The 24,941-nt window shown below is 36.1% G+C and overlaps 5 protein-coding genes and 1 long non-coding RNA gene across 15 annotated transcripts; 4 read left to right on the top strand and 2 right to left on the bottom strand.

Moving 5' to 3' along the window:
• The first annotated feature begins 1,606 nt into the window (after window positions 1–1,606).
• LOC144557677 (vacuolar protein sorting-associated protein 2 homolog 1) lies at window positions 1,607–5,309 on the top strand. The gene is made up of 5 exons (XM_078306253.1): window positions 1,607–1,745; window positions 2,011–2,164; window positions 3,229–3,359; window positions 4,598–4,702; window positions 4,795–5,309. The coding sequence occupies exons 2-5, from the start codon at window positions 2,128–2,130 to the stop codon at window positions 5,191–5,193; spliced, it is 672 nt and encodes a 223-aa protein (XP_078162379.1). The 5' UTR covers window positions 1,607–1,745; window positions 2,011–2,127; the 3' UTR covers window positions 5,194–5,309.
• Window positions 5,310–5,537: 228 nt separating this feature from the next.
• On the bottom strand, window positions 5,538–6,671 carry LOC144557769 (uncharacterized). The gene is made up of 3 exons (XR_013512789.1): window positions 6,300–6,671; window positions 5,903–6,180; window positions 5,538–5,816 (listed from the first exon to the last, which is right to left on the bottom strand). It is a non-coding gene; the product is annotated as an uncharacterized LOC144557769 (long non-coding RNA).
• LOC144557754 (SEC14 cytosolic factor family protein / phosphoglyceride transfer family protein) lies at window positions 6,042–10,764 on the top strand. 3 transcript variants are annotated; one of them, XR_013512782.1, is made up of 8 exons: window positions 6,042–6,185; window positions 6,981–7,365; window positions 7,992–8,128; window positions 8,390–8,482; window positions 8,869–9,125; window positions 9,497–9,717; window positions 10,093–10,649; window positions 10,687–10,764. XR_013512782.1 is itself a non-coding variant. In XM_078306334.1 (7 exons), the coding sequence occupies exons 2-7, from the start codon at window positions 7,057–7,059 to the stop codon at window positions 10,459–10,461; spliced, it is 1,386 nt and encodes a 461-aa protein (XP_078162460.1). In that variant the 5' UTR covers window positions 6,042–6,185; window positions 6,981–7,056; the 3' UTR covers window positions 10,462–10,715. The 3 variants fall into 3 exon arrangements, 1 of the variants encoding a protein (XP_078162460.1); XM_078306334.1 differs by having other exon boundaries at window positions 10,093–10,715; XR_013512788.1 differs by lacking the exon at window positions 6,042–6,185 and having other exon boundaries at window positions 6,978–7,365.
• Window positions 10,765–12,056: 1,292 nt separating this feature from the next.
• On the top strand, window positions 12,057–15,239 carry BSH (transcription regulatory protein SNF5, putative (BSH)). 5 transcript variants are annotated; one of them, XM_078306381.1, is made up of 11 exons: window positions 12,057–12,253; window positions 12,343–12,431; window positions 12,709–12,803; window positions 12,940–13,011; window positions 13,086–13,133; window positions 13,227–13,310; window positions 13,631–13,669; window positions 13,774–13,847; window positions 14,215–14,280; window positions 14,373–14,459; window positions 14,999–15,239. In XM_078306381.1, exons 1-11 carry the CDS (start codon window positions 12,201–12,203, stop codon window positions 15,036–15,038), a joined length of 747 nt encoding a protein of 248 aa, XP_078162507.1. In that variant the 5' UTR covers window positions 12,057–12,200; the 3' UTR covers window positions 15,039–15,239. The 5 variants fall into 5 exon arrangements, with proteins under 5 accessions (XP_078162507.1, XP_078162514.1, XP_078162481.1 ...); XM_078306388.1 differs by having other exon boundaries at window positions 12,715–12,803; XM_078306355.1 differs by having other exon boundaries at window positions 14,215–14,459.
• Window positions 15,240–16,642: 1,403 nt separating this feature from the next.
• On the bottom strand, window positions 16,643–18,223 carry LOC144557801 (ATP synthase). The gene is made up of 3 exons (XM_078306402.1): window positions 18,022–18,223; window positions 17,544–17,586; window positions 16,643–16,882 (listed from the first exon to the last, which is right to left on the bottom strand). The coding sequence occupies exons 1-3, from the start codon at window positions 18,140–18,142 to the stop codon at window positions 16,879–16,881; spliced, it is 168 nt and encodes a 55-aa protein (XP_078162528.1). The 5' UTR covers window positions 18,143–18,223; the 3' UTR covers window positions 16,643–16,878.
• Window positions 18,224–19,767: 1,544 nt separating this feature from the next.
• Window positions 19,768–24,408, top strand: LOC144557693 (uncharacterized). Of its 4 annotated transcripts, XM_078306260.1 has the most exons (7): window positions 19,768–19,900; window positions 20,566–20,798; window positions 21,564–21,653; window positions 21,885–21,992; window positions 22,491–22,799; window positions 23,140–23,229; window positions 23,625–24,408. In XM_078306260.1, exons 2-7 carry the CDS (start codon window positions 20,572–20,574, stop codon window positions 23,728–23,730), a joined length of 930 nt encoding a protein of 309 aa, XP_078162386.1. In that variant the 5' UTR covers window positions 19,768–19,900; window positions 20,566–20,571; the 3' UTR covers window positions 23,731–24,408. The 4 variants fall into 4 exon arrangements, with proteins under 4 accessions (XP_078162386.1, XP_078162395.1, XP_078162403.1 ...); XM_078306254.1 differs by lacking the exon at window positions 19,768–19,900 and having other exon boundaries at window positions 20,297–20,798; XM_078306269.1 differs by lacking the exons at window positions 19,768–19,900; window positions 23,140–23,229 and having other exon boundaries at window positions 20,068–20,798.
• The last annotated feature ends 533 nt before the right edge of the window (window positions 24,409–24,941 follow it).

Genomic DNA, 24,941 nt, shown 5'->3' on the forward strand with positions numbered 1-24,941 from the left:
TAAAGTAATTCGGCGTTTTTTTATTAAAGTAATACTGTTTTTTAAACAATTGATAAAAATAAAAAAAGTTGGACTAGACCAATCCAAACTTGTCAGGATAGATCGGACTTGACCGAATTATGAATCGGACGAACCTGTATGAATCTGGACCATGGTTCTTGGTACGAATTTGGATTATCCTCTCCAAATTTAGTCCGTCTAATCTTAGACTGTGCAAACCCATAAATCGAGAGAATCTGTGATTTGAAGAGACCCATAGACCGAGAAATTTTGGACCAGGCCGCACTAGATTGGCCCATTTGCATATCACTAAAACTTAGACCCTGTTCGACGAATGTATAAAAATGAATATAGGAATGGAATTGAAAATTTTTTAAACTATTTTTTACTGTTCACATAGAAAAAAAATATTCAGTTCAAGTGATATCTTCATTTCTTCATTCTATTATTAAGCACGTTGGGTGTCCGATCTGCCAACGGCCATGATTGAAAGATGAAATTTCATATTTAATCTCTGTTCTCCAATCAAATAATTTGTCTTCTTTTGATTAAATACATATTTTTTACGTGTAGAAGTCTAAATTTAGTTAAAAATATACTCACTACACATATAACTACACAATATGTTACAATTAAAATTAAATACACTGCCTTTTAGTGACTTTTTATTAGTTTTCATGTTTTCTTATTTCACCTTTTTTGTATATAATTGAACTTTTATTTGTTTCCATTATTATTTCTCTTTATTTGTTTCTATACATATCCCTACGGCATAATGGAAAAAATTAAGTCCTCTAAAAAGCGAATCAACTCTCTTTCCATATCATTTGGTAAGCAAATTAAGTTTATTGCAGGGGTCTTGATTGAAAATCTCGCAATGCAATAAAATAATCTGAAGAAAATGATAGAATTTACTATAATTTCACTAATTTTATTTTGACAACAATTTATGTTCATCTTTATTAAGTTAGTTTTAATAACCAATACTTGTTTGATATAAATAAATAAATAAGAATATGTTTTCACCATCAGTGTTAACACTACAGGCGCCTTACCCATCTGCGACCCATTTGGCCGGTCGCAGAAGGGTATTTCTGATGTATTCAACGTTGAATGAAGAAATAAAACAATTATTTGTTCCTTCTTCAAATTTAGTATACATGGATTATTTGTGTTGCAAATAATTCTGAAAAAAAAATTGTGTATGCTATCTTCTACTGCTATTTATTATTTATCTATATATTCAATCTTATAATATAACTCGGTTGCAACGCACGGATACTGTACTAGTATATTTTTTTTTACGTGAAGAGGGCCGTATTTACACACGCTTTATACTCGGGAACTTTTTGCTTTTGGATCTATTTGGGTTAAAAACTGTATTTACGATCCGAACCGGATTTTGACGTTGGGTCGGTGTTGACTGTTGAGAAGAGAGCTCTCCAGTCTCCAGTGTTAACTGAAAAAAGAGAGGAGTTAAGTTACTTTACAAAAAGCGCGTGGGAACCAGATTCGGATTATATCGGGAGAAGTCAATTGGAGACTAAATATTAATATTCCTTTATTTATTTTGGGGAAAGGGAAGGGAAGGGAAGGCGCAAAGGAAAAAAAACGAAAAGCAGATAGACGTAACGCTCTGATCGGAAGCGAAGGCGAGGAAGGAAACGAGAAGATTTCGCGCGACTTTTCTCCTTCGAAATCCCGTCGAGAAATCCACTCCCCTTCTCTCCGTTTGCTCCGACGAGGTGTGTTTCTACTTTTTCTCCTCCGTTCTTCTTCGTATTCACTGTCAAAAAAAATATTTTGGTTTCCTTTCTTTTACAAACTTCAACCCTAGAAGTTAGGTATTGATGGCATTATTTGTAAATTGAAAGAGGTTTGCGGGTAGTTATATCATTACTGAGAATGAATTCGTTCTGAGAAAATAGTTTAGCTGATCTTAAAATTTCAATTTAAAATCATGGCTATTCTATGCTATTGAATTCTTACTTATTTTGTTTCCGATCACAGTGTTAGTAGAGACAGAACATAAAATAGAAGAAGAGAGTGGGAGAGCTTGAATCCGATTGATTCCTCGATTCAATCTCTTCAATTTTGCGAATTTAAAGGTCTCCAAGCGATTTCAAGATGAGTTTTCTCTTCGGCAAGAAGAAAACCCCTGCTGGTAACGCTTTAATCACCAATCTCCTTCAAATTGACCTTTCCTCTTTACATTTTCTTTTTTCTTTTTATATTGGAGAGCATCCAAATTATTTGCTTGAAGACATGATCCATTACCAACTACTTGAATACCTCCTTTAGGGAGGTAAGAGGTTCCCATCTAATACTGTAATTCATTGCATACCATACAAATTGGCCTTCACAGAAAATACGAAAAGCAACTCTTAGAACTTAATTGAGTTGTTAAGCTTCAAGATGCTTCCTTGTTGTGTGATCGGATCAGTTGTTTGATTACATTAATTGTAGTATGGTATAACTTCGCTCTACTTCAGTCAGTGCTAATGTGTCATTCATTACTCAACTAGCTTCTGATTGGTTTTTTCAAGTAAATTGGTATTTGGTTACTTTGACATTTTCTCACTGGCATGCTTCATTGAGCATTTTCCTTTCCTTTTCCCTTTTTTTATGCAATTTTTAATTGTTAATCAAGTCCGTAAGATAACAGTTATTGTAAATTCTATCAATTGTAAGTATGTAGATTGACTCCTGAACAGTAAATTTTATGAGAGATGATGTTTACTGCTGTATTCTGTGTACTATAGTGAATTTGTGTGTAGGCTGCTGGATAGTGTCAGTTTTATTAAATAAAATAATGCTAAATGTCACATATTATCCTTCCTACTGTTGATTGATCTATTGATTCTTATTTAATATTTATTGTGAGATTATTTAACTACCTGTTCTATTTAGGTTAATGAATCAATTCGTTTTGGTATTTTGGAAAACTGGATATCTTTATTCATGCCTTAGTTATTACAAATTTGCATGTCCTGGTATGTAATGTTCATTTCTGCTGACATGCACTGATGTTAATATAAAAATAAAAGACAATTGGTGTAGGTGATTAAACCAAATATCATGTTTTAACAACAAATTTAAGGATGAGTTTTCAAACATCATTATTGAGCCATATCAGCAGCTTCTTTTTTTCTTTTTCTTTGCTTTTTTTATTTTTGGTTTGATTTGTAACAAACTTAGCACATTTTCTGTTTCTTGTCTGCACTGCAGAGTTACTAAGAGAGAATAAGAGGATGTTAGACAGATCCATTAGAGAAATAGAAAGGGAGAGGCAAGGACTGCAAACCCAAGAGAAAAAGCTTATAACAGAGATCAAGAAAACTGCTAAAGAAGGCCAAATGGTATTTTATTTCTTTGAGTTTGGAATCTTTTCTAATTGGTCATTGCTAACTTGATTAGTCTCTGATTTTAGTGCGCATATCAGTCCGTATATGACCCATGTTGTTGAATTTTTTTATAAACCGTCATAAAAAAATTAAAAATCGGAAACCGGAAACTGGATTTATTGCTTACTTTTTACAAAAATGATCAATACCGAAAATGAAATTCAGTATCCAATTTTCATACTGAAAATCATGGAAAATGATTTTCGGTATACAACTTTGCACAAATGGCCACACAATACAATCCGTTCCAACTCTTCTAAGCCAATACTGAAATTCATTTTTGGTTTGAATTTTCCATACCGAAAATGAAGTTTGACATTGCATTGAAGTCTTTAAGTTTCCAATTGCCTTGAATTTACGTGTTGCATTGAAGTCTTTTTTTTTTTTAAAATCCAAGTTTATTTAATTAAAGTCTGGAGAGAGTGTGAGACAGAATTCCAAGCCTCATACCGAAATTCAAGGCAAAGAGGAATAGAGGAGAACCGGGTAGAGAGGTTGGATACTGAAATTGAATTTCGGAATCAAAAGTGGGTACTGAAAATGATTTTCGGTATTGATGGCTTTTGTAAAAAAGTAGGCAAACCTGGTTTCCGATTTTTTATTTTTTTTATGATGGTTTATAAAAAAAATGGGTGCCTGACCTATCTCTACTTTTGCAGTTCCCTTACATTTTGGCATGTTTTGGGTTTCAGCCGTTGTTAAAGACAATATTAAAGACATTGTACAAAACCAATTTACTAGAGTATTTTAACAGTGCTTGTTTCAGAACCTCCAAATCAAAACTATGTGGTGGCTTATTATTTGTTGACTTATTTAGGATGTAAGGATAGAGTTATTAGTTCATATTCTAACATTAGATACAACATTTTCACCAAATAACCCTTTAGGAAATAGACCTAGCAAGCCTTTCTTCCTTCTGAGTTAATCAAACTAGCTTATTTTTTTACTGTAGTTGTACTGTTCAGGCTTTCCCTGATATATCACAAGCCATCTGGCTTATTCACAATTTTTTTTTTAATTAAGTGTTTGCTGACATGTTTAGAAATTCAACTAAACCCTACTTTCGGCTAACAAGTCTTTAACAAAATTAAACTAACCAAAACTAAAATTGGTACCTTATGCAAAAGGTAGACTATCTATCTTGCAAGTTGGCTTAATCTTGTAAATTTCTCTGTTGATTTATGGTCTTGTAGGGGGCAGTTAAGGTAATGGCAAAGGACTTGATTCGCACAAGACACCAAATCACAAAGTTCTATGCACTCAAGTCACAGCTCCAAGGAGTGTCTCTGAGAATTCAGGTACACACACCACCATGCACCACCTTCTATCTTTTAGTTTGATTTTTTTATTGAAAGGAGGAAATGAAATTTTTTTACATATAATTTAATAGACACTGAAATCAACGCAAGCGATGGGGGAGGCGATGAAGGGGGTGACAAAGGCGATGTCGCAGATGAACCGACAGATGAACCTGCCAGCACTGCAGCGCATAATGATGGAGTTTGAGAGGCAGAACGAGCGCATGGAGATGACGAGTGAGATGATGGGCGATGCTATTGACGACGCCCTCGAGGGTGACGAGGAGGAGGAGGAGACTGAGGAACTCGTCAGCCAGGTCCTCGACGAGATTGGCATCGACATCAATTCGGAGCTCGTCAAGGCCCCCACCACAGCTGTCAGCACACCAGCAGCTGCGAGCAAGGTTGCTCAACCCGAAGGCGCATCAGGTGCAGATAGTGGAATTGACGCCGACCTACAGGCACGGCTGGACAACCTGAGAAAGATGTAGTGTAACACGCACCTGTAGAATTATTTTATGACAATTATAATAACATTTCAACTTGAGAGAATATATCCTTTTCTTTCTTGTAAATTTATGGATGCCATGGAAATCCTTTTTACTGATGCTTCTGCTCTCACTTAGTTCGCTTTTGTTGGGTGTGTGAGAGATTTTATTTCTTGTGCTAGATTATTTGTGTTCTCTATATTATATAACTTTAATGTATGACATCAGAAATGTATGCTTCCATAATTCAGCAAAAATGACCGCGACAAAGCAAGTAAAAGTTATTTTTACGCTTCATAAATCATAATCGATCATTGAAGTTCTTCCTATATAAAAATGAAATCTCATTTTCAAAGGAATTAATTGAATTAATTTAAGATGATGAGATGAGACAACCAACACAACAGTGGAACAGGGATTACTTGTAAGGTTAGGGGTAAGGAGTGGACTGCTCACATGAGTCATGAGACTCATTTAATGTTACATACACCCGACAAACTAACACCAGGATACTGACAGATGGGACCCATATTATACTTTTTTGTTGACATCACATCTTCTCGTGTGGACCAGGTCTTTTAACTCATTTAAGTCAAGTCTTCAAGCAAGCCAAGAATTCGTTTCGTCTGCATTAACTTAGAATTTGAGTTAATAAAGAATGAATCCGGACCGTCCGATCCATGTTGGCACGAATATTAAAGAGATCCCGTACCTTCCACCTCGAGCCGGATTGGTCCGGATCCTGATTGCCCGGTCAAAATAATTAGCTCAAAATCTGAGTTAATGCAGAGGATACGTATTTGCCAACCGATCCACCTAATTACTCGCCCCTCTCTCTCTCTCTCTCTCTCTCTCTCTGTTTCTTTCTATTCGAGTAAAAATTTTATAGCCTTCAGTTACTTCCCTCTTCTCTTCTCTTCTCTTCCATGAAATAAAATAATCCATTAAATCGCCTGAAGGTTCCAGCATCAAATTCCTCTTCGGTTTTCACTGCGGTAAGCAAATATTGAGCAAACTTAATTAGATTGTTGATCGCTCTTCTTCTATATTCAAATCTCAAATTCAGGTTCATTTTTGGAAATAACATTTACTTGTAAGTTGAAAATTACTTGTAATTGCGATTTCATTCTGCATCGAACTCTTGTGTTATTGTTAAATCCCCGTGCTTGTGCTTTTGCTTTTGACAGGGTCTAAACCCCAATTCTCAGGTTCAATTTTTGTTTCTTTACGGTGGCATCGCCTCTTTAACCATTGGTCCCTGACTTCCATTTTTAAACTCATATGTCAGTTTACTTGGGATTTTTTGTCTGGGTATCCCAAATAATTGAACTGGAGATAAACATTAAAATAGTAATCAGAACAAAAAGTAAATTGTGATTCTGTAAAAAACTTTTTCTTATAATATATTTGTTAACTTGGCTCTTGCCAGTTGACCATCAAAAAAAAAAAGTAATCAGAACAAAACTCGCAATTTAATTTGTATTTGTTTGCATCTAATTCTAGGTCCTACAGCCCTCAAGGCTTCAACTTTTAGTTTCATGTCTTTCAGTAAATGAGGACCTAATTGGAGCTAGGGCCTAGGGGCTAAATTGTCAATATCGCAATTCCTTCAGTTTTTGTTTACAAATATGTCAAGAATTGTTGGGTGTTACTTGCACATACAAGAAATGTAGTTCGAGCAAGTATGAAAAAGTACATATGGTTATTTGCAGTATGAACAATTGTCTTATTTTCATTATTCTTTCTTTTTCATATGGGAGCTAACTTCATTCCTTCATTTTAAAAAGCAGATTTGACAAATAGACAAAACAACATATAGCCTGTCTTGCACCAGATTGGCTTTCTGAAATTGCATCTGACTCGGGAATGGATAGATCGAGCAAAAGTAAGAACCTGCATGCATCAATGAAAGTGTCAAATGAAAAGAAACCAACAATGGTTCTGGCGCCTCTGAAGCATGTACTGCCTTTGAGACAGCTGAAGCTGGGGACAGGAGCGAATGAGGCGGTTTGTTTCTTGGCGAAAGTGGCGGCCTTGGAGGTGGCGAGAAGGATCTCGAGCGCCCGGTGCCCCGTCATGTGGAATGCGGTTCAGGCTCTACAACTTCTCAGCTACCTTCCTTTCAAGTTGGCTCAGCGCTGGACTCCTCTTGGTTTTCTCATCAGAGGAATTCAGGTAAAAGAAACCAAACTTCTTGTACTTTTGAGTGTACTGGAGTGTCCATAAGTTTGAATTTTATTTTCGATTCTTCAGTCTCATTGTTAATCGTATTTGTAATATGTCTTTGCCAGAAATCTCACTTAAGCCCTAATTAACCTCAGCTGCCCTAAATATTCTGCTTCTCTTACTCACTGTCCCTATATCTCTTTCTTGTTGTGCATATTTGGTGGGTAAAATTTGATGTGCACTCCTAAAAGCACAAGATTATTATGCATATAATCTTGAAAAGAGAGGATAACTCTATGTGCCTAAAAATATTGGAATGTCGACCATGTTCCTCCTCTCCTGATTATTAGAAAAAGAGTACCTGAATTAGCCCTCCACTCCCCCTCAGCATGCCATGAGAAACAAAAAGAAACAAGTGGTAAATTAACTGCCCCTTGAAGAATTCAGGGAAGCGAGGAACATCAATGATGTTGTTCATATTTTTGTAAGCGTAGAATGCATCTTATTTTCCTCGTTTTCAAGGTCTGCATGAATTCTCATGAAAGGTCTCCATGTCATGTTTTGATACTTTTGAGAGGTAGTCAATGGCTTCAGTAATTAATACTTTCAATGCTGTCGGACTTATATGTATGCAGAACATTTCGAAGCCTCTATTGCTTATCTCTGTTACAACTGCTTTAGTTGATCACTCAAAACATGTTGACCAACCTAACGAGATGGGAGATAATGCTACTTCAACTTCAGCAACTTCATTGCATTTAGACACAGAAGGGTAAGCAATCTCATTTCTATGAATTCCTGTGATAATATACTGATTTTTTAACAATGCTTCACATTATCATGAGCCTAACAAATCTGTATTACCAATTAACATATGTTTGGAATATTAGTGGCATGGTAGGATTAGTTTTCAATTCTTGTAGGGTCATCTTAGGTATAAAAGATGGGACTTCATGAATAGATCTTAGGAGAATGTTGATCATTGCTTTTGGATAACTTAGTATAGAAGAAATGTACTCTTTTGTCAATCCAGATCTGAGGAAACTATTGAGAATACGGTAGCTGAAAATTGGTTGGTGCAGCTTTTCAAAGAGCTAGAGAAAGAATGCATTACTTTGCCAGAAAGGTACTAAACATATTTCTTCTTGTACACGAAACAATTAGATTTGCGAACAGTATGGTACTAAACAATGTATTATGCTATAGAAGGGTAAGTTGCCTGTGTGCAAGATCCAAAATATAAAAATTACAAATATCAATAAAAATATTAGTACTGTGCCATAGTTCATGAGGTATCGGTTTCACTATAAGATATCAGCTCAAGTGCACAGTTTACTCTTTTCATTTTTTTTTTTACTATCTTTTTTAGGTTTTAGATGTTAATGTTAAGGCCTCAATAAATTAGTGATCAAAAGGCTCACAAGAAAGTCGAACCCCAATACGAAAATCAAAATTTGAACTTGTACGCAACAAAATTTACATGTTAACGTTAAGGTCTCAATAAAAATTCAGGTTTGACAAGGGTGAACTCGAGAGATTTTACAGTGCAGCTAATGGCGACCTTTCTGTTTTGCTGTCATCACTCAAGAAGACAATCCGTTGGAGGGAGACTTACCACATACTTTCGCTTGAAGAGCTGGAGAGGTGGTCCCACCTTGTTTTTTGGCATGGTTGTGATGTCATGCTGCGGCCATGTCTTGTCATTAGATTTGGATTTGCATGCTCTCATTTGGCCCCCAAGGATCGGCCGCGTTTTGCCCAAGCAATTGGTATATTCTGTTTTGTCATTATTGTTGATTTATCGTAGTAGTTTTTCATTTTCTGTACTTTTTTTTTCCCCCCCTCTAGTTTGTGGTTGTCTAGGAAATTAGGATGTATCAAGGCTTTAAATTGTAGGTATGAGATAGATAGTTGATTCCATGATAACTAGCTCAATGCTTCTTAGTCAAGACTTTTTTTCGGCCAAGCTATCTGTTTCATTAACGAAACAATGGTTGAATACAATGATCTTATCTACTACCCTATCCCTTACATCAGTATAGAAGAAAGGAAAAAGGTTGAATATCTAGTCTCGGCTTAATTGCATAGAGACTTAATTGCTCTGAAGCATACTCAAAAGACGTCTTTACCTGTTTCATAGTTTCCCAGATTGAACATGGGGTCACGCATTTGGTGAAAGAAGAGGAGCCAACAATCTCAGTTCTGATGGATTGCAAAGGGGTGTCTCCATTCAGGTTCCCAATGCAGATGCTGAGATCTGTGACGACTCTTGTACAGGAGAACTACCCCAACCGACTCAGTCGATTGCTCATCGTCCGTCTCCCTCCTGTTGTTCGAGTTATTGCTCAGACTTTCATGCAGGTACAACCCTGAGAAGCCCTTTATTTTTTTTATTTATGTCTATCTGGCACAGTACTGTGTTATATGAGGCAGGTGGAGATGGTAATTATTCTTTTTGGTTTTAATATCATAGATTTTCTCAAAAGAAATAAATTTGAATACTTGAATTTAAGGCCATAAGTTAGGCCAGCAAAGAAAGCCATCTTATCTAAAGGTATGTGGTGCTGCTACAGCCTTGGAATGACCATCTGATGTGTGGTTCTTTTTTTAAAGGTGCACATTTGTGTGACTGTTACTGAACTCAGTAATTATTTCTTTTGCCTTCTGTTCTGTATGCACTTTCTTTTGTTCACTTATTGTAGTATTTTCATTCTTATATGCGGTGTATATTTGTAGGTTTTGAAGCCAGCAACTCGGCAAAAGTTGAGGTTCGAAGGAGAAGGATACCAAAAAACCCTAACTGAATTTCTCCAAACAATACCAGCTTTTCTTGGGGGGGATTGCAATTGCCCACAATGCCGTAAGATTCTAGGGAAGGTTGAAACCAAGATAGAAGAGATCTGCACTAGTAGCAAAATGCAACCTCGTCAGAAAGAGCTGCAGTTGGAGCTTGACGGCACAGCGTGTATTGACCTGATTGAAACTGAACTTCCTGCGGTTAATGATTCCAACCATGTGTTGAGGGCTTTTATAATAGGGCTTCTGATGCTGTGGATTGTGATTGCTTTTCTTGCCGGTATAAATGAACCTGATGCGCTATATTAGCCTCAGTGAGGTGATTACTGATCAGTTTTGTCGAGCATGTATAATATGTAGTTTATGTTCTTAGCAATTACGTTTCCGTGTTGTGATTCATCTAGAATTTTGGTATGTGACTCTTGTATTTTTTTTTTTTTTTTTTTGAATGCGTGTACAAGTATTCAATAAAAGCTGTAAAAGCTTTGTAAGTACAAGTAATCAATAAAAGTTGTAAAAGCTTTGTAAGTATAGTTGTTTGGTTCATAGAAATTTTGGTATGAGATGAAGTGGCATATGGCATGAAATCCGGTGCAGAGAGATTCTGCTTTATATTATGTCAGAGACAGTATTAGTATTGCACTTGGTGGTGCAAGCCAGAAATTTGATGATTTCCACTAAAGCAATTAGAAAGGGGATGCAGTACAATTTGTTGGGAAAAAAGTTTTAGAATTATTGGTTACTTAAATATTGAGATTTTGATTTCTCCTCGCAACTTTTTACGCAAAAAAAAAAAAAAAAAAAAAAAAAACACTGGAGCAATTAAATTCACATCTAATGCTAAATCAATTGTTAAATTCACATCTAGCAATGGTTGGTTGGTTGGTTGGTTAGATTCAGAGACTCAGAGTGATAGAGGTCCGAGGACTAAGAAGGTAAGAGTAGAAAAAGCGAGGCATTGGCCCACTAGACTGAGCTGGGCTGGGCTGGGCTGCTAGTGCATTGGCCCACTAGACTACTGGTCCTACCCCAGTCCCCAGAGTTCAGAGCCCAGATAAAACAAAAAAATTCTCTAACCCTCCGCTATTGAGAGCAGCCCCTGCGCGAAGAAGAAAAGAACCAGCGCGGCAGCGCCTGTGCGTCGCCTCCGCCTCCGCCTCCGCCTCCGAAATCAAGAGACTTCTCTGCTGAAATTGAAATTGAGGTTGTTTTCCTAAATTGCTATTGGTACGATACCAATTTCAGAATCAGTGTTGCTTGTGAATCACATGCTATTAGAGCTCTAGAATAGTTACAAGTATGAATTTGACTGTCTTGTATCAAATCTGTACCTGTCCAATAAAGGTCCAATTAGTTTTGTTTTGTTTTGTTTTGTTTAAATGATAAGCTTTAGTTTGGTACTGCTCACATAACTCATCAAATACGTAAGAATGAGTAGTATGTATCAGCTAATTGCAGACTGTAATGCCATATACAAATTCGAGGATCCATTTTTTGTTTATATCTTGGGTTATATTCTTTTATCTGTAAATTTGTCAATTATTTCAAGAAAAAGTCACGACTTCGAAACTGATTTTATCTTTGCATAGTCTTTTTTCTTTATAATTCTACTGGAACTTAATAAATTTAAACGGCTTCATGTATCTAAACCATCCGCGTGAATTTTGATGTCGATCGGGTGGTTTGGATCCAGCTTTGGATAAGGAAAAGCCTTGTTTCAAAGCCCTTCGGACAGTTTAGGCACTAAATTTGCTTTCTTTATACATGAACTTCTAGGAGAAAGTGAGATGGGATGGTTATGGTACCAGAATTGTCGTAATAAACTCAAGTTTATTTTTTCTATTCTTGTTTGTACAGAGACCAACACAACGGGAAACTTCAGGCTGGTGATAGGGAAGAATGCGAGCGCGGACCAGTACAGGGGATGAATTTTTTTCTTTGCAACTATATATGTTCGCCTACCCCTGACAAAATTCCTAGCTTCGCCACTGATCGCATCCCATTCAAATTCAAATCCAAATTTTTGAAAGAAATCATAGTAGCATGAAATGAAGTCCTTCGCGGGTAGCACTTCCAAAGCAGCATCCATCAAGTTCTGCATGTGCGGTTTTCCCCTTTTTCCTCTCCCTTCTCTAATCACACCTTAATCCACCCTAATTAAATTGAATTAAATTGATTAATTGGGAACAGGCCGACAAGAGAAAGTCTAATACCGATACGTCTGGACCTTGATGTGGATGGCCATCGTTATAAAGATGCCTTCACTTGGAATCCTGATGGTATTTGCATCCCCTTTCTTTCTTTCCTTTCTTTATTTTTCACAATTAATTCATACCACAAGTATTGCTCAGTACTGGTACCATTATGGTACTGATACTCTTTGGATATTAGGTAGGACCAGTAGTAGAGTTCGCTACTGGTACTGTTTTGGTACCAATACCGGCCAAATTTTGTTCAACGACTCTGTTGATATTGAAATATAGGAGCGACTAATGTGCCCACTAAGCTATCCTGTATAATATTGTTTTGATTTTTGTTCTTTCAATTGTGATTAAGATCCAGATTCAGAAGTTCTGACTTTTGCTAAACGGACTGTGAAGGATTTGAAATTACCTCCGACATTTGTTACCCAGATTTCCCAATCTATTCAGGTAAGAACAAATAATTAACTTATGTTATTCATCATCAATCAATTTTATGTTCTTATGTTTTATTTTATATTGTTCATCGTTTCTTATGCTTTCATTTTCTTTTGAATAATGCTTCTGTATTTTCCTTGGTTTTAAGTCCCAACTGGCAGAATTCCGTTCTTATGGAGGTCAAGATATGTATATTAGGGAGAAAATTGTGCCACTCAAGGTTCTCTCTCTCTCTCTCTCTCTCTCCCCCTACATGCGTCAATTTTGTAAGAATTAACAAATGTCGTCTTGCAGGTAGATCTGCGGGTAAATAACACAGTAATAAGAGATCATTTCTTATGGGTACGTGCACTTGCCTTTAAAGTTCCCCAATGGCAAAGAAACATTTTTTTTTCAACAACTTTTGTACATTTTGATGCATGTGCAATTTTTTAGGACATAAGCAATTTTGAAAGCGACCCAGAAGAGTTCGCCAGAACCTTATGCAATGATTTGGATGTTGCAGATCCTGAAGTGGCGGTATGATATTCATAACTAACTTTTTTTTTCTATAGTTTTTTCTCTTAATTTTATGTTTGTTATAGCTTCCAGAAATCCTGATTCATGTGCAGTTAGATTGACTCAGTAGATCTAGGTAGGTACCATGTTTCGGAGATACTTGGATCGGTAGTGATAAGTAAAACTGTGGTGGTTTGTAAAAATTTGTTGCTGTTTCTGAAGAAAAGAAATCAGTGGCTTGCCACTTTTTCAAGGAAAAAATAAAGAACCTTCTATGCATAGCATCACATTGGAAGCCGGCTTAATGCTGATTTATTGGTTTTCTTTGTATTTTTTAACAGCCAGCAATCGCTGTCTCTATCAGAGAGCAATTGTTTGAGGTCAGTTGCTGTTTTATGCCTCTATTTTAAAATAGCTTAATTTCTGAAATATTAGTGCTTGTTGTTATTGTAATTTTTATATTAATATAATAATTAAAAAACAGATAGCAGCCCAGAGTGTCTCTGCTGTAAGAGAAGCTAAACTCGGTAAGAAGGGGCGCCGCACATACGATTTGAGGTACCTCTCTGGATCAACTGTTGTCCTGTTGCTATATTTTTGTTCCAAAAACTCTTGAACTGTTGAAACACCCATAATAGAATAATATTCTTATATTTAAATGAACTGAAAAACATGAGTTCTCATAAACGGTATGATAAATATATCATGAGCATGTAGGCTACATGCTCATTTGGCTCCCTGAGTAAATAATATGAGCATGTGGGCTGAAACACCCATCATTTGTGCTTCAGCCTACATGCTCATTTAGCTCTTTTAAATGATAACCTTTTAATTTGGCCATTCAAAGTTATATATATGTACAGTACTGTGTTTTTTTTTCTTGTTCTAATCTTTATATTTTCTTTCAAAACAAATTGTACTTCAGCAAAGGAGGTAACAATGCCCTGGATGTGTCCAAGTACTTTGGGAGCAAAGGAAGTGGTGTAATTCGGTATTATTTTTTATTTTACTGTTGTATCAGCATTATTCTCGCAAGTATTGTTGAATTCACATGGAGTTGTTTATTTACTATAATCATATCAGAAAAAGGAAGGACTGGTACATTAATGGGCCAACTGTGGATATTCTGTCAAATGAGGAAGTTGGGACTCTTGAAGAGCTTAATTCACGGTAATTCCATTTGGTTCAAAGTTATTTTCATATAAAATGTTTAGGATATCAGCGCAACTTTAAGCTCGGAACATAGAGATAACACTCAAATTTCTTCTATGATATATGTAACTTGACCTATGAAAATGTCTTGCTTGTTTTGCCTTTTAATTTTATAACTTTTATTAGATAGTTAAGAATCTGGATCAGTTTTGGTTGGATTATAATTTATATGTGGATCCTACCTGCTTGAAAAGGTTTGATTTTGTTTGAGGTGGTGCTCAGCCGTCTTTTTATCATCAGAAGTTAAAACAAAGCATTAACTAGTCGGCTCTGACTGGACCGACCAGCACGTCAGCATTTCTGGCCCATACCTGAACCAATAATTATATTATGGGTCAGGTTGGCTTTCAAACCTTAAACTAGTTGGGAGTATAAAAGCAAATGATATAAAACTTGGTGCAATTCCTTTTGCTAGAGTAATAACAATGTGAAAATAATGTTTAGGCCAAGCTTCATTTCCGGTGCTTCAGTAAATATCTTTGCTTTTTGAACAACAGGTTGAAAAGGAAGCTTGATGAGAAAGAAGACAGCTTTTAGTAGGGACTAGGGATGGAGAAAAAAGCTTGATTATATTTTCCACCTGCCTTGTTCAGCTTAAATGCCTTTATGATGCTTGCTGTTGTTTTAGAGTAACAGAATTGTTGACATTTGCTTAATTGCTGTTTTCTTTTTCATTTTCCCTTTCATTTCTGATGTAAATGAGCAACCCTTATCAATGTCGAAACTTAATTTTGATTTCATGTTGTGCTGCACCCAAGCAGCCATGCACAAAAATACCAATTTAAACGAAGCTTGAACTGCACTACTCTACAATTTTCATCTTCTCTCTCGAATTAAAGTACACAACTTATAATACATAAAAAATTCAACTGTATCACATCTTCTCAACTCTCATTTGTCTAATTTGTTTATTTTGCCTTTCATGTTAATCGGATGATTAATGTATCATTTTTCTCTACATTTAAAATGGCAGTAGAGATCACTTGACAATTTTATATTTTGACAATCTTACAAATTAATTTGAAATCCAACATTAAAGACATGACCCTTCACATATCATGGCTATAAAAAAAAATATGTATTTGATATACCAAGATAGCAAAGTGCAATTTACAATCACGCATACTTTTAGCATTTGATATCATTATACACACAGCATTTAAAAAAAAAACACAATTACATCAATATATTCCAGGCTTCTAAATAGCTAGCTATAGCGGCGCTATAGCTACGCTATAGCTGTTCCGGACCATAAACGCTAAGCTATGAGATAAAATTGCGCTAACTCAGCTACGACCGCTATAGCTATAATAGCTGGCCGCTATTACCGCTATATGAGACCCGCTATAGCTACCGCTATGCTACATGTTTTTTTTTTTGCAATTTATATGGACTTCTGTACTTCTATTCTTATTTCTAATGCTACATGGTCTTCTACGATAAGTATACTAAACCAAACTATATGCTTCTATTTTTATTTGTGATTTATTCTATCATTCTATATCGAGAAATATTCAAATACTAATTATTCATTTTTATTACTCTTTTTATAGTATTCGTTTGTAAAATTATTATCGTTCGTTTCAATTGGAAGCTGATTTTGATTATTATTATAATTATAAAATGTTTAAATATGTATATTGACTTCATTTACCTTATAAAATTAATTGCTCTTTGTCTATTATAATATGTAATACCATGAAGTATAAACTATTAAATAATGTTACTTTTTAGATTTTTTTTCATTCTTATTTGCGTAATTGATAAAAAGTATAGACTTAGATTAGTTGTCATTTAGTTGTTACATCAATTCTCTAATATTGATTATGTTGATAATTAGTAGAAATATATAATATAAAGTTTGAAAAGGGAAAATCGCTATATGTGATAGCTTCCGCTATAGCTACGCTATTCGCAATAGCTTTTTTTTTTTGTCTCCCCGCTATGCCGCTATAATCGCTATTTAGAACCTTGATATATTCTGACAGGTAACAAAAGGTTGGATTGGAACTTGCTGAGTTTACTTAACTATGTCAATTAAATGGTTCAGACTAAGAATCAAAATAAAGAAAATAAACTAACACAGCATGCAAAGTTGCAATTTGCAAATATAGCCCGCTCAAACTCATAAATACACCCACTGGAATCATTGACGCATAGCAAATGAAATTTCAGTAAATGAGTATCATATATGAAACAAAACTAAAAAGTAATGTGCACTAAGTACCCATTAATTATTTTGCGTTCAAGAAAGTAACTCAACTGCCAAATCAAGGCACATATCAACTCTAATTTGCAAAAGTCAAGACAAAAAAAAAAACTGAATTGCCAAATTTATTAAATCATTCACAGCTCATCCATAGCTGCCATACTCAGTTCACCTGCAACAACAAAAGTTGATATAAATTACTTTGAGGTAAATGTTTACAAGTAGAAATTAATACGTGCACAAGAGACCTGCAATAAAGTTTTATTCCGCATAGTATATAGTTTGTGAATGGGTACGAAATACTTCACAATATAAACACTGGGCGTGTTCACTTCACAAAATAGACACTGGGCATGTTAGCTTTCTGCAACATTTTGACCACAGCTATTGATTTCGCAAACTTCGAAGATCTTAGACTTTATATTAAAAAGTTAGCACATAATACTTGATTGTATGCAATCAGCTCAATCACCAAAAAGTTAATTTAACCAATATGACTACAGGAAGGACAATTTTCAGCAAATATGCAAATAAAGGGTTCCCAAAAATACCTACCACAGCATATTAAAATATTGATGGTGCCTAATGGTGAATAGGTTAATACCATTCAAAACCCTAAAAAAAAGTTTGTAAAGTTGATATTTCCCCCTGATATATATAAATAAATGGATCCTCATTCCATGAGAAATTTGCTTTATTTCCCTGATGATGTCTAACTACTTTTGAGTAACCAATGTAATGCACATTTCTACTACAAAGTGGTAAACATAATGTTGATGCATAAAAGAGAAAAATTAAATGAAAAGATAAAACAAAAGAAATGAGAGTCTAACTTTTTGTGATACTGCACGAACTTGGAGTTCTTGGCATCCTCCTCTGCAATCATGTCAAAAAAAATTAATGGTTATTATCATACAAAATTGTGCAGGTACCCCTTGCTTGGGGCATAGTTTAGATTAAAAAATAAAATTCAGTACAATAATTTGGCAAAAATTCAAAGGGTGTCAATGTAGTGATATCAGAATAAATCGTTGTATTGTAATTCACAACATTAATGAAGTAATAAATGAAAGAATAATTATAATACAACGGCAATATGACTTTTGTGTCAATAGAGATGTTTGACGACTGTAGATACACAATTGTGGCAAAGAGAATTAAGCACAGGAATTGCTTGATCTGACAGGGCATAGTATTGTTGCAAGAGCAATCTGTATCGGAGATGAAGTTGCGAGTAGCGATTGATTGCGGGGCGGATCCGATCTGATCGAAAACGAATTGGAGAGAAAGAAAAAGGGGGCAGGGGTTTACCGGTTAGACTGGCGGTGAACTTGGTGATGAGAGTGCCGGTGATGGCGAATCCGACGAGGAAAGGCCATGTCCGTTTGAACTCCCGCTTGAAGAACACTGGCCATGGATCGAACAGCCTCATCTCTATCTCTTTCTCTTTCTCTTTCTCTTTCTCTCTGCTGCGAAAACTTTAAAAAGAAAAGAAATGCAGGAAGAAGAAGCTTGGGTTGGGTTGGGTTGAGATTCTGAATTCTAGGGTTAGAGAGAAAATGGGTTGAGATTCTGTGTAACCATTACCTCTGTGCCGCTTCCTGTGGCTGTGCGGTGTTCGCCTTCTCTTTTCTTTTCTTTTATTTTCTTTTCTTAGTACGGACTATGGACTGGATATATCATATATGTATTTCCAAGTAGGGGTGTTCAAACGGTCGGTTCGGTTTAAACCGAACTAAAATAATCAAACCGAAGTTTGAAAATCCAACCGAACCGACCGAACTAAAATAGCAAACCGAATTAAACCGAACCATTTAAACCGATTTAAACTTCGGTTTGTTCGGTTGAACCGAACTTTCTCAAAAATCAAAACTCAATACATCTATAATACTCAATTTAAACTTTGGTTTTGATTAATGAACCAATTTAAACTTCGGTTTTGATTAATGAACCAAAATAATACTAGAAGTCTTGACCCTATCAATAAAATCGGTCGGTTCGGTTTAATCGGTTTTGAGAAATCAAAACCGAACCGAACCATTTAAACCGAACTAAGTCACAAAATCAACCGAACCGAACCAATTCAACCGAACAACCGAACCATTTAAACCGAATCTTACCGGTTCGGTTCAAAACCAAATAAACCGAACCATTTGAACACCCCTATTTCCAAGTAACCTCCAAAGTTTTTTATTTGCATTCCAAAATTTGGTGGGCTAACCTACTAAAATCCAAAACATAATTTGTAACTTAACCTGGATTAGATTCAGGTTCGGACCAGTGTTGTAAATAACGGTATGTTGTTATCGGATGGACAAGATACCATCAAGCGATTAATCGAGAATAATTGACTGATTGATTGGAAAAATCCATAATGATTTGATTATCGCCAATAACTAATCGACCGATTAATCAACCTAAACAGACGTTTTTTACAACACTAGTTCAGACACAATATTCCTTGAACTCGACAGTGAATTCCTATTTCGACCACACATGATCATTTTCATCACATATCAAATAAAATAATTTTTGGTGGTAATTTTTATGTCTCTTTAAAAAAAAATTCCTTGAAATAATTTGGAGAAAATAATAAAAGAATAGTAAAAATGTTTTTTTTCTTTTTCTATTTACAAGAATTAGTAATCTTCTGCATGAAATTAGACGAAAATTACAAGAATTAATCATCTTCAACAAAAATTGCTATAATATTACCTGAATTTGTCTTTATAATTTCATGCTAAAGATTACTAATTCTTGTAAATGGAAAAAAAAAAAATAGACGTTTTTACTAAAGTCTTATAATTTTCGCCAAATAATTTTTGCACGCCTAAGGCATGCACTTGAAAATCACATCACATCACAGAAGTAAGATAATATTTATTTTTTGATCTGAAGCGTCGATCATAATCTGCACGAATATAAAAGGGGTCGTGTGCATTCAGACAGTCTGGATCTAAACAGAAATATCATGTTACCTCAGAGAGATGGACTCATGCACTCGGCATGGTCTCCTCTCGTTATCGTACAAAACTAGAACTACAGTGGTTGCCTCAATTTGGGAATCAAAACCCCTTCGCTTCAAAGCTTTTGTCTCAATTTGGAAATCAACCTCGCCTCTCTCTCTCTCTCTCTCTCTCTCTCTCTCTCTCTCTCTCTCGTGCCTAACAAACCATTACCGTCTCAAGTTGTAAGCTCCATCGTATTTTTATTTTTCCATTATTGTCTTTTAATTTTTGAGCGAATTTTCCTACTGTTTTCGAGTTAAAACTGATCCATCGAATCAAGAATATCAAGATTCTAGCAACACTTTAGGATGATTTTCTAAGCCCAATTTTTACAAAATATAATCAAATACTGTCACCTTACTGGTAATATTTATCTGAGATGCTCGTGTTTTGGTGCTATCATTTATTTTCTTTTTCAAGTTGTAAGTGATAACCATGCGGCTGGTACATCTAGGTAACAGGTGTTAAGTGTTGCCTCTGTTTGGTTGTTCCTGTTCCTGTTCCTGCTATCAGTTTCTCTCCTGTAGAAATGTAATGCTAGCTGCAAATTTGCTCAAGAGAGAGCTGATGCAAAAAAAAAAAAATAATAATAATAAAAAATACTCTTCCTTTCATCTGGAAGTGCTTTTTTAGATGTTAAACAAGGGTAAGGAAAAATATTTAGGATCAATCATTGGTTTGATCAGTTTAAAATCCAAGTCTAAAGAAACTTGTTTACAAGGATGAACACATCTGCTTGTACTGTCAAATGGTGCTATTAACTTTGGTTATATCCTAGATATGTTATGTACTGTTGAAAGACCTTGAACAGTAAGTCCAAGTTCTGGTTTAACTGTGGATGCTGCAGGAGAAGATGAAGAGCGGGAGCAGGAGCCCAATTAGGAGCTTCAGTCGGACCATTAGCAGGAATAGGAATAGAAGCCCGGGCCAAAGTTTTAGCAGAAGCCCTATAAGGAGTAGGAGCAGAAGCAAGAGTAGAAGCCCTAGCTCGCTTTCCTGGCAGCGTACCAGGAGAAGCCCCCGCCACCTCACTTACCGTTACAATCCCCGTGCCGAGACAAGTAGACTCCGTCAGTACAGGTACATGACTTTGCTAAGTCAAGTCTTTCAATATATATGTTTGGTTAGGTTTATTGGAGAGTAACTGGTACATACTGTTTCAGCGGTTCTTTTTAGCAGCAGAAAACTGCTGGTGTGCTGGCTGGTACGCACCAGTACTGGAAATCCTTGGTAACAACTTGCATTTTTCATGGCAAATGCATTTCTTTTTTACCTGAATTATCGCATTATATTACACACATACCGCTTTGACTGCTCTTTCCGCCTTCTTTTTCTTTTATTTTCCAGCTTTTGTGCTTATTTTGCACTTTTAAGAAAGGTTTAAATAGTGGATGGCGGGTCTGTAGCAGGTGAGCATTTTGTATACCAGATTGCAGATAGCGGTGTTATTGCAACACTATTGGTTCATAAAATATATGATTATTTGAACTATTTTTTATAATTCCATAGTGTAAATACTGAAAAGAATCATAAAAACATAGAATTCTGTCACAATTAGTGTCAAGTATAATAATTGATGTATGCCGGAGTGCCAGCTTTTGTACAGAAGCTAAAGGTTGATTGCACATTCAAAACGATGGGTCCCATTATTGTCTAGTCTATACTGGTATGTATTCTTGGAGTTATCAGAAATCTAGCTGAAATTGCTACCATAAGATTGGCGTAATTGTCTTTTGTTACTGATAACTCAGAAATAGAATTTGAAGTATCTTCAATGGTCAAAGTGCCCTTTTATGATGTAATTTTCACGACCTTTTTTTCCTTTTTCTTTTGAAATTCATTCAGGGATTTGAACTGCATAAACTGCAAGCAGCCTGGACACTTTGCAAGAGAATGTCCCAATGAAGGTGTCTGCAACAAGTGTTTTCTTACAGGGTATGGCTCCTCTGCTTCTCTCTTTTAATTTCTTAAATTGGAATAGCAAGTGTTTCTTTTAAACAAAGATTGCTATACCAGGAGAATACTGCTTTCTGTCGGTGCATGCTAGCATGAGACACTGCTTTGGACTGGGCAGGTCATGCTCCAGCAAAATTACTAGCTGAAGTTGCCATCCTTGGTTTGTATGGTGATATGTAACATGCTGCTGTTTGAAATTATTATAAACAGCCATATAGCAGCTGAGTGCCCGACACGAAAGTTGTGCTGGAACTGCAAGGAGTATGGCCACATGGCGAACGAGTGCACCAACAAGACCCTCTGCCATACCTGCAACGGGTACAGTCATATAAGCTATTTGCTTCCTTTGATCGACTTTTTAGCTTGCAGTTTCTTTGAGTTTTGGCTTTTGGTTTGCTTATTAGAGGCTTGGTATTTTGGTTCGGTCTTTCGCAAATTTCACCCAATAATAATCAACAGTTGCAAGCATTTCCCAAAATTACCTCCAACCAGGTCCAATTGTTTTTTTTTTACTTTTTTCATACAACACTCATTTGCTTAATGTTTGACAATTTATCCTTTCTAACAGGCTTACTAGTTTCATCTCCAAAATTGAACTAAAATCAAGCTGGGTATCCGGATCCTAGTTTCATTTGGTTGCTTATGAAGAGCTTTCTGTAAGAAATGTAAAGTTGAGTGTAGTTTGCTAACAAAAAAACAAAAAACCTTTTCTAGCTTGATGAACTGGGAGCTTTTCACTATGATTGGTGATGCATAACTGCGAGTAGTGAACAAAAATAACATAAAAAGAGTAACAGAAATTAAACAATAATACAGGTATGGACATGTGGCGCGTGACTGCCCTGATGCTAGTGTATTGAGAAACCCAAAGATGTGCAACAACTGCTGCATGCCTGGGCATGTTGTGTCAGAGTGCACGAATGAGACGGCTTGCAAGAACTGCCGCATGCCAGGGCACCTGGCCCGGGAGTGCCCCAACGACCCAGTCTGCAACCTCTGCAACGTTTCTGGGCACATGGCTCGCAGCTGTCCCAAGACCAAGATTGCCTCTGAGGTCCATGGCGGGGCCCAGCACGATATCTGGTGCCGTCTCTGCAGCCAGCCTGGCCACATCAGCCGGGATTGGTGAGTGCTCTTTACTAAACTGATTACAAACGGGGCTCGATTTTGTCTCAACCTTGAGAAACTCTTGATCAAAATCAAGACAGACTTACATTCTGGTGGGCATAATGTCTGCTGCCTACCATTTTTCAGATTTTCTAGGAAATACAATAAAGACCCACATCTTCCGGCACAAAAACAAGAAGGTATAAAAGAATAGAACCGATGTGAAAAATGTAATTGAAAATAAAACCACATTACAACAAACAAAAATAAATGATATGTAATAGGTACTGTGCCCTAAGTGGCACCACAAGGTATGGGAGTGTGCCATGACCATGATGTATTGTGCAAACTTCTGCAGCATTTCGAGCTATGCCGAGAAGAGCACCACGATCACATATGGTAATCAGTGTCGTACAGGTGGCGAGCCTGACTGCATCAGCCGTGTCCGGTAAGAACTACTGTAAACTTCAATACAAAATGAATGAAGACAGTTGATAGTCAGAAATGTTTACACACACAAAAGTTGAAGATAAATATTTTATTGAATAAAGATAGTCGAGCTTTTTGGGAAATGTAAGGAATGGTGACAAAAAAGGAAGGGAGAGGAAGAAATGAATCTGCAATAGCTACTTAAGTTAATAAAATATTAACTTAACAACAGAGGTTGGTACTGGATACTGACTGAAACAGCTAATAGTTTTCTTCTAAAATATCAGCATATTATTACTGCTCAATAGTCAGCATCAAAGCAGCGATACATATTATTACTGTGAGCCTCAAAATCGCAACTATCACTTATCAGCTAAATTTCCTATGAGTAAATGAATTTTGATTTTATTGCAGGTCAGCAAATGTTGTATGCCACAATTGTGACGGCTGGGGCCACATGTCATACGAGTGCCCATCTGCAAGACGTGTGGATCGTTTTCATGGGTATCGCAGGTTCTAGGGTTTGTTTGTCTTAATTTCTTTTTAACTTTTCAGTCTCTTGTATAAATCTTCATCGATAATGGTAGACATCTCTTAAGCTTGCAAGCAGGAGGTGCCTATCTTTTCAAAATTTTAGAAATGTTAAAATGTTAGGTGCTATTTTGGATGTTCTTGCTAGCCTTTGGTGCAGCGGCTATAAATTGCTGGTAGTTTGTAGGACCAATCCTTTTCCTCACTGTTTACTGACATAAGATCTTAGCTTTGAAAAGTTAACTAAAGATGGATCTGCTTCTAAAGTTAGGTAGCTCTTTGTTTGTGAATATTTGACTTAAGAAAATAGGAATGCTTGACTCATTAAATGCTCTCATTTTGTTTACAATGATTTTCTTGTTGATAATGCTTTTGCACTTTGATGTTTTGACTTTTGATCTTTGGTTGAGTGTTATATACCCTAGCGAGAGCTCTCATCTCCATTGCATCAGGAATTCAGGATTAGTTCTTGTTTGATTGCAGAGAATTTAACTGCACAAAAGGTCGAATCAGCTGCCTTGCAAACCCAGTTGATTCAGATTCTGACTACGATCGTGTCAAGGCAATAAAAACAAAAGTAAACAAACAATACTACGATGCATTCACGATTTTGTATGTCCATTTTCTAAAGCAAAATTATGTCTACCAAACCTCACTTTGTTTTAAACCTATGATGAGACTTCATCTCCATGTTTCCTCCGGAAAATGGGGTATTTCCAATGAATATTACAAGGGATTTACTATTGTTTTGTGCACCATGGATTTGGATTCCTCCCAATTTCAATTGTGTTTCATAGACAAAACAGAATAAAGTACAAGCACTTGGTCGGTACTACTCATGTTCTTAGAGAAACACATGCGGATAGCTTCCTTGAAGAATTCAAAAGAAAAGAAAAAAGTTGGGGTGCTTGTTGAATTCAAAAGAGGGCTACACTTACTTTTCTTGTAATTTTTACAGTAATATAATATACTTCCATGGTGGGTATTTGCTGCTATTGATTGGGTTGATAGGTTCCGTCATTTTTGTGTGAATTGAAGCTTTTATAGCCCCAATTACAACGGTAATATTGGTCCGTCTCAGTCGATCTGTGCACATCCCACGGCTGCTATGATCGATTTCTGTTTTATAATCAGTAATTAATTACTTATCTATGTCTCTGTATTGCGTTGCTGCCTTCTTAAGTAATAGAAAAATAATGC

This window comes from Carex rostrata, chromosome 1 (assembly GCF_964058835.1).
Source record: "Carex rostrata chromosome 1, lpCarRost1.2, whole genome shotgun sequence".
In the NCBI taxonomy this organism is placed as follows: domain Eukaryota; kingdom Viridiplantae; phylum Streptophyta; class Magnoliopsida; order Poales; family Cyperaceae; genus Carex; species Carex rostrata.

What these genes read in the sequence shown, in the direction of transcription:
- LOC144557677 (XM_078306253.1), top strand. Translation starts at nt 2,128, where the DNA reads ATGAGTTTTCTCTTCGGCAAGAAGAAAACCCCTGCTG. An exon ending in CTGCTAAAGAAGGCCAAATG is followed by an intron (nt 3,360 to 4,597) that starts GTATTTTATTTC and finishes ATGGTCTTGTAG; the next exon opens with GGGGCAGTTAAGGTAATGGC. An exon ending in GAGTGTCTCTGAGAATTCAG is followed by an intron (nt 4,703 to 4,794) that starts GTACACACACCA and finishes ATAATTTAATAG; the next exon opens with ACACTGAAATCAACGCAAGC.
- LOC144557754 (XM_078306334.1), top strand. Translation starts at nt 7,057, where the DNA reads ATGGATAGATCGAGCAAAAGTAAGAACCTGCATGCATCAATGAAAGTG. An exon ending in TGCATTACTTTGCCAGAAAG is followed by an intron (nt 8,483 to 8,868) that starts GTACTAAACATA and finishes ATAAAAATTCAG; the next exon opens with GTTTGACAAGGGTGAACTCG. An exon ending in TTGCTCAGACTTTCATGCAG is followed by an intron (nt 9,718 to 10,092) that starts GTACAACCCTGA and finishes GTATATTTGTAG; the next exon opens with GTTTTGAAGCCAGCAACTCG.
- BSH (XM_078306355.1), top strand. Translation starts at nt 12,201, where the DNA reads ATGAAGTCCTTCGCGGGTAGCACTTCCAAAGCAGCATCCATCAAGTTC. An exon ending in GCATCCATCAAGTTCTGCAT is followed by an intron (nt 12,254 to 12,342) that starts GTGCGGTTTTCC and finishes AATTGGGAACAG; the next exon opens with GCCGACAAGAGAAAGTCTAA. An exon ending in AGAAAATTGTGCCACTCAAG is followed by an intron (nt 13,012 to 13,085) that starts GTTCTCTCTCTC and finishes GTCGTCTTGCAG; the next exon opens with GTAGATCTGCGGGTAAATAA.
- LOC144557801 (XM_078306402.1), bottom strand. Translation starts at nt 18,142, where the DNA reads ATGAGGCTGTTCGATCCATGGCCAGTGTTCTTCAAGCGGGAGTTCAAA. An exon ending in GTTCACCGCCAGTCTAACCG is followed by an intron (nt 17,587 to 18,021) that starts GTAAACCCCTGC and finishes ACATGATTGCAG; the next exon opens with AGGAGGATGCCAAGAACTCC.
- LOC144557693 (XM_078306254.1), top strand. Translation starts at nt 20,557, where the DNA reads ATGCTGCAGGAGAAGATGAAGAGCGGGAGCAGGAGCCCAATTAGGAGC. An exon ending in AGTAGACTCCGTCAGTACAG is followed by an intron (nt 20,799 to 21,563) that starts GTACATGACTTT and finishes AAATTCATTCAG; the next exon opens with GGATTTGAACTGCATAAACT. An exon ending in CTCTGCCATACCTGCAACGG is followed by an intron (nt 21,993 to 22,490) that starts GTACAGTCATAT and finishes ACAATAATACAG; the next exon opens with GTATGGACATGTGGCGCGTG.